This window comes from Phytophthora sojae (assembly GCF_000149755.1).
Source record: "Phytophthora sojae unplaced genomic scaffold PHYSOscaffold_23, whole genome shotgun sequence".
NCBI classification, from domain to species: Eukaryota; Oomycota; class Peronosporomycetes; order Peronosporales; family Peronosporaceae; genus Phytophthora; species Phytophthora sojae.
In genome coordinates, this window is record NW_009258137.1 from 165,582 (window position 1) to 175,581 (window position 10,000).

The 10,000-nt window shown below is 56.5% G+C and overlaps 2 protein-coding genes across 2 annotated transcripts in view; both read left to right on the forward strand.

Moving 5' to 3' along the window:
• Positions 1-15: 15 nt before the first annotated feature.
• On the forward strand, positions 16-1,507 carry PHYSODRAFT_290730 (hypothetical protein). The gene is made up of 2 exons (XM_009541428.1): positions 16-295; positions 601-1,507. The coding sequence occupies exons 1-2, from the start codon at positions 265-267 to the stop codon at positions 906-908; spliced, it is 339 nt and encodes a 112-aa protein (XP_009539723.1). The 5' UTR covers positions 16-264; the 3' UTR covers positions 909-1,507.
• The window catches only part of PHYSODRAFT_291312 (hypothetical protein), an 11,143-nt gene continuing 2,576 nt past the window's right edge, over positions 1,434-10,000 (forward strand). The window contains exon 1 of the mRNA XM_009541429.1: positions 1,434-2,001. The gene's annotated coding sequence lies outside the window, so the exon portion shown is untranslated. The remainder of the gene's footprint in view (positions 2,002-10,000) is intronic.

Here is a 10,000-nt window from a genome sequence, read left to right on the forward strand (position 1 = left end):
TACCCGAGCTTGAGGCTGCTTAACTTCGCAGAGCAGACGGGATACGGTGCTTTCAGCCTAAGATGGCCGTCTACACCAACTACCGCTATTCATACCCGACACTCACACACACTTAAGGGGTATATGTGGACACCCCCAGGTGGACACAGGTGGACACAGACGGGCTAAACGTCCCTGGCAACCCCCCAAAGTCGGGGCTGGCTGGGTGCGTGGATGGCTACATTTTGTGTACCCATTTCGAACAGAGGTACGCTACACCACCCAATGTGCGCCACACGAGGGGGGATTGAGGGAGGTGTGTGGCACACACAGACCAAACGTGTGGCCAGCATTCACCGCCATTTTGGACAGTTTAGGGTACCCTGTGACCTACAATACTACATGCACTATGCCACATCATGGGTACACACATACACACCCAACACCTTGCCGTGCAGATAGCCCCGCGCTCCATATTCACGCACACGCACACACACGCTAATGCACGCACACCAAGGTGTCCATATACCTTCCGCACACGCGTGGTGACGGCGTATGCGACATGAATCGCCATATTCGCGCATGTACACCGTAGTGATGCATGTTCATCGCCATATCCAGCGCCACCTTCCGCCATCACCTCCATCTTCACCCCCATCACCTTCCTCCATCCACGCTCATCACCTTCCTCCATCTTCACCTCCATATCCAGCGCTTCCTCGCCGTCACCTCGCCGTCACCTTCTCCATATTCGCGGCGCTTCCTCGCGCTTCCTGCCTAATGTTAGTCCCATACAAAACCACGCAAAACCCCATACAATTAAAACAGCGCCAACACTTAGCGATTTTTCGCAAAGTCTTTTGCTTCATTTACCATACTTTATCCTAGTCTATTTCTACGTCTTCTACGCCTACGCTAGCTACTTATGACCCGTTTCTGCTACACTCTCAGCACGCCAAAGGCCCCCCGGACTTAGCCGAAGACCCCCCGACGCCGCTGGCACTTTGCGGTTTTCGCGCAAAGTACTTCCCGCCTAAGACTTTGGTCGACCAAAGAACTTGGTGAGGAAAAGAGGTTAACAGAGTTAGGCAGCCCGCCATGCCGATCTACTACCGACTTGGCTCCTTTCGCCGCCCCATTAGCGAAAGTAAATCACTTTAGTTTTGTCAGCCTGTACGGTCGGCTGTTTGGTTTATATGTTTTTGCGGTTGGAGGGGGGGGGAGAAATGTTCATTTCTGAACAAATCAATAGAACAAGGGCTAAATCTCAGCAGATCGTAGTACAAGACTACTCTCATGCTTACAACACCCCGTTCTGTAGTTAAGTCGTCTACAAAGGATTTATCTTTCCCAATATTTGAAATTACAAGTCAGCCTACTCTCCACCGCCAGCACTTGACAGGCAGCGGAGTGCGTTGCAATTGTATGATGTTGGGTGCCCAGAAGACACCTATCGCTATTCGCGGCACATCGGGAAAGGTGATTATCGTCTATTCCAGCATGGATTCTGACTTAGAGGCGTTCAGCCATAATCCTACAGATGGTAGCTTGGCGGCACTAGCTTTTCAGCTAACCGCAGTTACCAATTATCTGAACCAACGGTTCCTCTCGTACTGGGTTGGATTACTGTTTAGACAACGAACTCATCAGTAGGGTAAAACTAACCTGTCTCACGACGGTCTAAACCCAGCTCACGTTCCCTATTAGTGGGTGAACAATCCAACAATTGGCGAGTTCTACTTCGCAATGATAGGAAGAGCCGACATCGAAGAATCAAAAAGCAACGTCGCTATGGACGCTTGGCTGCCACAAGCCAGTTATCCCTGTGGTAACTTTTCTGACACCTCTAGCTTAAAATTCTAAAGAACTAAAGGATCGATAGGCCACGCTTTCACGGTTTGTATTCATACTGAAAATCAAAATCAAGTGAGCTTTTACCCTTTTGTTCTACATGAGATTTCTGTTCTCATTGAGCTCACCTTAGGACACCTGTGTTATCATTTAACAGATGTGCCGCCCCAGTCAAACTCCCCCATTCCGGATTTTACCCTGTCGAGCTCACATCGATCTCGACCTCGCCCCGTCTTCGTTCGCGCAGACACCGCCGCCGCCGCCGCCGTCAGACCTCTCCACGGAGTGCTGTCGTCCGCTGCCCGAGCTCCCCGTCGCCGCTGCCGCCAGTCCCTCTTCACGGAGTGCTGTCGTCCGCTGCCCGAGCTCCCCGTCGCCGCTGCCGCCAGTCCCTCTTCACGGAGTGCTGTCGCCGCTGCCTCGCTACTCGCCGTCACCGCTGCTGTCAGTTCCTCTTCGCAGAGTGCTGTCACCGCTGTCACGCCCTCCACTGCCGTCGTCGCTGCCAGTCCTCTTCGCGGAGTACTGTCATCTACCTCCAGTCTCCGTCGCCGTCGCCGCCGTACCCGTGTTCGGTTGCTGCTGCTGCTCACGCCTTGCTACCGCTGCTTGCGTTGCCCAGACAGTTAGGCGCCTACAGTTTTCTGTGGGCTCATCCCTGCTGGACGACAAGAGCTCGTGCGCTAAGTCTTTGCCGCAAGGTCTTGACTGGGGTTGCCTCAAATACAGTGTAGTGTGGGTTGCCAAACGGAACGCTAAGACGTTCTAGACGTAGCCCGCTGCAAAGCCTTCATCTACGTGGAGTAGATTGGGCATACACGGTAGTTGAGCCTCCACCACCCGCAAGGCCGCAGCCAAGCGACCCGTTCACTTCGTCCGCGCGGAGCACCATGCCCGCTCCGCCCCACGACCGCACGCCCCCGCGACCGGCCCCATCGCGCCCCGGTGACCGGCGCAAGCCGCCACCCCCGCGCTTGATGCCTGACGACTCCTTGTTTCGAGCCAGTCTGAACCGGCTCTGTGATGCGTCCTCTACCGACGTCGACCGCCGATTTGCAGCGCTTGCGCCCCTTCCCACCCCTGTCGAGCAGACGCAATGCACGCAGATGTGGATCCCAGCTGGCCGCGTCGCTGCCGAGCACACCCTACGTGAGGTGCTCGCGTCGCTGGACTCGGATAGCCAACCGCAGGTGTGGCGAGATGCCAAGCCCCATCTTCGGGATTTCAACACCTCCCCGCGCAACGGCATCTCCTTCGTCTGCACCTCCGACCAAGTACTTCAACGCCTTGGAGGGGTCGAGCTGACGATCTGTGGACAATCTGTTGCGATCCGACGCTACTCCAGCTACGACAAGCTGTACTACGTGGACTTGAGGCGTCTACCGGCTGATACTACGGACCTCGCGATCTACGACTGGTTCGTCGCCCGTGGTGCTCGTCCTATCCTGATTACGCCGTCTCTTGGCGTTGGTCAGTTGATTTCCCGCGCACGCACGGTGTATTTCAACGCTGTCCAATGCCCGGACGCGCTCTTTGAGCCCAACGGTGAACCGCTCCGGGAGATCTACTTCACGGATGGGGAGAAACCCTGCTTTGTACAGCACCGGCTCTTCCGCCTCAACCGTGTGAAACCCCCATCGCTTCGCCAATCACCTCGCAAGGCTTCGGCAGTGTCTGATGCCAGTATGCGCGGTTCTGACGAGGCGGCTGCGCCACCGCTTGATTCCTCGCGTGTCTCGCCACCACTGGATCCCTCCGGTGCGTCGTCGTCGCAGACCTACCCGACTGTCTCTTCGTCGTCACTGGATTCTTCAGCTGTCTCATCAGCGCTGGATTCTTCGGATGTCCCGTCTCGTACGTCATCCGGCCGCCCCCGCTCTCAGGCCGCGGAGTCGCAAATCCACCGAGTGATCCTAGGATCGGTCAACGCCCGGTCGGACCCCGAGTGGAAGCTGGTTCAACATTCGCAATACGGTATCGTGAATCGTGGAGGTGGGAAGTTCATCGAGCCACCCGGCGCCATGCCGTGTGAGCTCTCTGAAGACTCCTCGGACCCCCATGCGCTGGTCTATTCGATCCCCGTTACGCCCAACACGTACCGAGTCCTGGCCGATGAAGGCTTTGACGAGTCGCTTCCGCCAGATGCAGACTTGGAAGCCGAACTTGTTGAAGATGACGGGATGACGACGCCTGTTTCTGGTTTTACCGCCGACTCTGCCCTCCTTCCGGATGAGGAATTCACTCGCACCCTCAAGAGTGTCCGCCAGATGGATCTGAAGGTGGAACGGGTATCTGTGGAGGAACTTCAACTAGCGATCGACGAATTTCTTGAACGCGACGTGCTTACGTACCAGACGCACGAAGATGTGCTCGCCGCTATCCAAGCGCAACCCGCGTACTTCCGCCGGATCTTCTGCCTCCCGGCCGACCGCCAACACCAGCTGGTCAAGGCGCACGCGGTCTACCGCACCATCTGTGCAGAGCCGACCCAGGAAGATGAGTCCGGTGCGTACCTCGATCGCCTCCGTGGTCGCTACGATTCTATCGACTCTGTTGATGCCGCCGCTTTCTTCGAGCGTATGTTCCCGGGGCAACCTCAACAGGATGCGGCGTTTCACAGCGCCCTATGCGACTTGTTCCTGATGGTCTTCGCGCCCGGTATCTACATCGACCCCATCAAGGTTCAAGCAGTGCTCCCAGACCGTTCCGCTCCAAAACGGCTCCGGCATGCACCATTCCTGCTCTGGAGTGACCTTACCCTGATGTACGTCGCGCGCAGTGATGTCTGTACACTGTTCATGGACGACCGACGCACTCCGACGATGGTGGTGGCGGCGTTGCAGCATCTAAAGTCGGTTGACATTCCTTCGGCGGCTGAGGCCGGACCTTCTCGTTTGGTCCACCCTCGCCTCTAAGGAAGTCTGGGCTTTTAACGGAGTCTCGCTTAACATGAATGGGATGAATGCAACCAATCTCAGCATGTACGAGCGACTTCTCTCGACGCATCAGTTGGTGGCGTTCCAAGAGACGAAGTTCAACCAAGAAGACTCCATGCAGACCAACGACCATCACATCCGCACGGCTGACTCTGGGGCGCGCAGCTTCTGGTCCCACACTACGTCCGGCGTGTTCAACGAAATACGTGGTGTGGGCCTTGTGATGTCCTCCGCGTCCCCTTTCGGGGATGTAGAGGACCTCACGGCTCGCGTATCCAAACCTCAGCTCTGCAACCGTTATTTACTACTCAAAACCACCCTCGGTGACAAGCGGGTCTACATACATGTGGTGTACGCACCTGATGATCCCCGAGCACGTGGCGAATTCTTTCGTGCGTTACCTGTTGACTTCGACGACGACGGCGGCTCTGTTGACGACGGAGCTGGCGACAGCGGCGTGACGCACATCGTACTGGGCGACTTTAATGTCACGCTCAATGACAACCTGGACCAAGCTTCACCGTCCCTTAACCAGCATCGCCCCGGCCGGGCGGAACTTTGTGATTGGATGGACGCGCTAGGGCTGATGGATGCCTGGCGCTACGTGAACCCAGACGTCCGTGACTTCACCGGGCCGACGCGAACAAATCGGATCGACTACTGCCTCCTCACGGTGGACCTGCTACAGGACCATCTGGCAACCGTTCATCACGTACGGGACCGCAAGTGGCATCATGAAGATCACATCCCGGTGGAATTCAGGCTTCAGGCCAAGTTCCTACCTCAGATGAAACGAGCCCCCTGGCGCTGCCCGACTTGGCTTCTTCGCAACTCCGACGTCCAGAAACATCTGATTGCATCGGCAGAAGCTCTCGCCGACCGCATCAAGATCTTCCCGGGTGCGAACCCTGGCTGCCTTCTGGATGAGCACAAGCGTGTCGACTGTATCTACCTGCGACGGAAATGGTTAGAGCTTCGAAATGCTGACGCGAGAGCAATGGCTGCGAAGGTGGAAGCGGCAAACGACGCGGCTGACCTCTTCAACGTCGCGCCTACGGAGGAAAACAAGACAGCGTTAGACCAAGCACAAGAAGATCTCAAAGCGTACCGAGCTTCAATCAAGGAACGCAATGAGTTCAAGAAATTCGCAGCGGACTTACACCAGAGCGAACGCGCCACGAAGTACTTTTTCCGGGCACCGCAGAAGGACTATCTTCGATCGCCTATTACCGAGCTGCAACAAGACGACGGGACCGTGACGGAAGACCCGGCCAAGATCGCGGAAGGTCATCGCCGCTATTGGGGGAAGCTCTTCCAGTCGACCTCTCCGGATCTCAAGTCTTCTCGATCAGCTACGTACCAACCATTACGGCTCGCCAAGCTGCTTAAGGACACGGTGGCCAAACTTACGTCTGCCCAACAAGCAATGCTGGACGCGCCGCTGACGGCGCACGATTTCTACCTGGCCATCACGAAGTCGAAGCACGAGAAAGCCCCGGGACCGGACGGACTGCCGATTGAATACTACCAGGTGGCTCCCGACTTGTGGGCGAGCATCTACGTGGTCATACACGGCTTCCAGTTAGCCAAGGGCCAGATGACCAAGTTTCAACGGCGCGCTCATCTGTCGCTGCTGTACAAGGCTGGTGACAGGTCCTTACCGGAGAACTATCGGCCCCTTACGCTCCTGAACCACGACGCGAAGCTGGCGCCAAAGATTCTGGCTCAACGACTTGGGGAGGTTCTACCTGCAATCATACACGAAGATCAGAAGGGGTTTGTTCCCGGACGCTCCATCAGGCACCTCCTCCTCCAGTTTCAGGACCTTCAAGAGATCTGCCGCGCCCGATATCCGGACGCCTGCGCTGTTCTCCTGGACTTCGCCAAAGCCTTCGACAGTGTCCTGTGGCCAGCTCTGGACATGGTCCTTCAACACTTCGGAATCGGCGCCACGTTTCGAGCGTGGGTGAAGACTTTCTACCATCAGACTTCAGTCAGTCTGTTGCTGAACAACTCGCCTGGCGACCCGTTCCTTCTGGGGGCCGGCGTTCGGCAGGGCGACCCACTCTCCCCAGGTTTATTCGTGGTGTTCGTGGAGCCGCTCTTGAACTTTCTGCGGGCGCGGCTTTCCAGTCGCGGGTTAGCTGTTGAACACGTATCGCTGCCTCACTTGCTGATGGCTTTTGCCGACGATTGCACTGGGCTACTGCGGGACGTCAACGACGCGACCACGTTTATCGGCCTTGTCCAAGAGTATGCAGACGCCGCCGGTCTCCGACTCAACGTGAAGAAGACATGCATCATGCCCTTCACACGTCATGTATCGAAGGCTAAGCTGGCTCACCTTCGGCAGTCGACTGCCCTCAAGGTGTTGAGCGTCACAGACACGGTGAAACTACTGGGTATTCTACAGGGCGCGTCGGTTACCGATGACCAACGGCTCGACGCGGTGATTGCTAAGGTTCGGGCTCGGTGTGCCATTTGGAAGTATCGGGCGAGGACGCTTCGCGGCAAAGTGGTTCTACTTCAAAGTATTATCCTACCTCTACTCTGGTACACAGCCGCCGTGACCCCGGTCACCCCGGCGGTGGTTACGAAGATGAACATCATTGTCCGCAATTTCGTCCACGGCCAGGATACCGATCTCGATAAGGCTGCGGCGGGCAAGTTCGAGCAGGATTGGATCTACACAAGTGTGGACAAGGGCGGCCTCGGTCTCAAACCGATCAAGGTCTTCACCCAAGCGATGCATCTCAAGTGCCTCCGAGACGCCATTGCAGCTACAAACGCGGCTGGGAATGCTCCGCGCTGGTTCGCACCGGCGCTGGACTTATTCACAGTAGCGCTCGGCTCTCTCGGCTCCGGGTTCGACATTCTCTACGCTAACCTACGCGGCTTGCAATGGGCGCCGTTGACCAAGTACTGGCGAGTTACGCTACGGTTGTGGTCGGACCTTACCATCTCCCATGGGACAACGGAGTGGAAACGCAACGTGCAGACGATGCCGCTATGGTTCAACATCTTCTTTTCGTTTGGGAAGGCGAGGACCCCTCTCAGCGAGGTGAGCTCGACGACCAACAGTGCGCTCAAGGCTCTCGGCTTCAATCGCCTACGTGATTACGTCTACTACCATGGTGACTATGCTACGGCGGAACTGCTACATGGTCTACTATCGGAAGATCTATTCGCCCGACCGCACTCGAAGACCCGACTGATCAACGATACGATGGCTCGCTTCAATTTGGTTACGCCTCTGGATGGCCCGCTCATCGGGCCAACTCGTGCGGACCACGTGGAAGCGGCTTTTCACGATTGGCATCTCGACGGGACACCGGTGATGGAAATGAAGAACAAACACTTCGTACGACTACTATTGAAGGCGCGTACGGACCCGAAGATCCCCACGCTCGCGTTGGAACAACTCGGCCTCAGTGACTTTACGCCCGCGGAAGACACATGGAACAGGGAGATCTTGTGGGATCGCCATGTCTTGCCAGTCTGCGCGGACCTCAAGTTTCGGCTTCAGCACAATGCTCTTGGCTTTCGCTACAAGTTCGCATGGCGCACGCAAGTTACTACGTCTACGACTTGCGTCCACGACTGCCCTACCACAGAGAATGCTTTGCATCTCTTTTGGGACTGTGTCGTGGCCCGCTATCAATGGGACTTTTACCTGCGGCCGTTTCGAGAACTCATTGACGGAGCATTCGATTGGCGTCTGGTTCTCTTTCCGAGTTCTATTCGACTTCAACTCTCTACGGTTCGAGTTTATGGAGACTATGCACTTCAGGCTATCTTCAGTTTTGTTCGATGCTGTGTTCTACGGGCACTTTGGCTTCATCGCAACAAGCGACTGTACAACCCGTCTGTCACGACTTCGGCACCCTTTGTCAAGCATCACGCGCTGGCCTACATCCGCCTACATCTACACAAGTTTCGATCAATGGCAACTGGAAAAGGAAAGGAGAAATGGGTGAGAGCAACGGATTTTATTACGGATGGATATGGTTTGGAGCGAATTACTACGTCTACTTTCACGGGCACGACTTCAGCGAGTGCAACTGACGGCGTCGTGCCATCGTCAGTGCAAGTGAGTGACGCTTAGTGAAAAGCCGGCCCACCACGTCAAGGTGGTCACTCGTCGGACCGGGAAAGGACACCCGGATTGCTCGGGGTGCCCCGAGAACGCGTCAACGTCCCCAAGGGAGGCTCAAACTACCTGTGGGTCTGGTAAAATGCGGCTTCATCACCTAGGCGTTCCACGGCCCAAGCTATCCCCCGCAAGTCGATTGGAAGCGACAAGTTCGACGACTCAAGGTGCTTTCACGCGGAATGGAACCGCGGCTGACCGTCTCCCTTTCAGGACGGCCACACTTTGAGAGTCTCCCCGGACACACCCCAACCTAGATCCGATCAAGTCGAATCCGCCAGCCTCCCCCCGCTACAACGAGCAGGTTCGACCGTACTGCACAATGTGCAAGCTCCACCCACGATTCATCTCAAGCATGCGGCCTTAGGGACCCCACGCGAGGACTACCTGCGTAAGTGACGACTCCTCTCGATCCACGCACGAATTGCAACACCAAAGCCACCGCTGAGTTTCCTAGGCTCAACAGATCCTCGATGCCAACCCCCTTGCAGATTGAGACTCGTCCGTTTTGCCCGACGAGAACCTGGTCCGAATCGCGAAGCGTTTCTTCTACTCGCCCGGCGGCTCCAAGGTGTCTGGACGATTTTCATCATGACCTATCAAGGTCGGTCCCGACTCCCTGCCGCGCCGTTTGAGGGCTCACTCCATGCCCCAAGTCGTCTGGAAGACTTTGTGTCAAGGTCGGTCAGACCCATCCAGATGATGACTTGTCACACTTCGTGACTGCTTCGCAATCCCACTGGTGATCAGCTCGCCAGCCAACTCCTTTATCGCCCGCAGCAGAACAGCCAAGCCCAAGTTCATCCAAGCCGAAGCCAGACAGACAAGAACCCAGCCATTCCGCCGCAAACTTCCGGAATCGGCCGTTGATCATCTCACGTTGTTCTCGTCGACGTCTCGAGTACACCAAGATGCTTTACGCCGCCATACGTGCGTTTTTTCGGCTGCTCACCGAATACCGATAACCCATGGCGGAGCTCTCCCGGTGCGACGAACTGTCTTAGTTCCAGGCACAGACGTTTCCAGCCGACCACTCCCCCGGTCCGACCGTACTGCGTCAGCGACTCTGAAGCTGCAGCCACCT

Bases quoted from the DNA above. Each gene is read 5' to 3' on its own strand.
- PHYSODRAFT_290730 (XM_009541428.1), top strand. From the start codon at position 265: ATGTGCGCCACACGAGGGGGGATTGAGGGAG. The intron at 296-600 runs GTGTGTGGCACA...CGCCATATCCAG, and splicing joins ACGAGGGGGGATTGAGGGAG to CGCCACCTTCCGCCATCACC.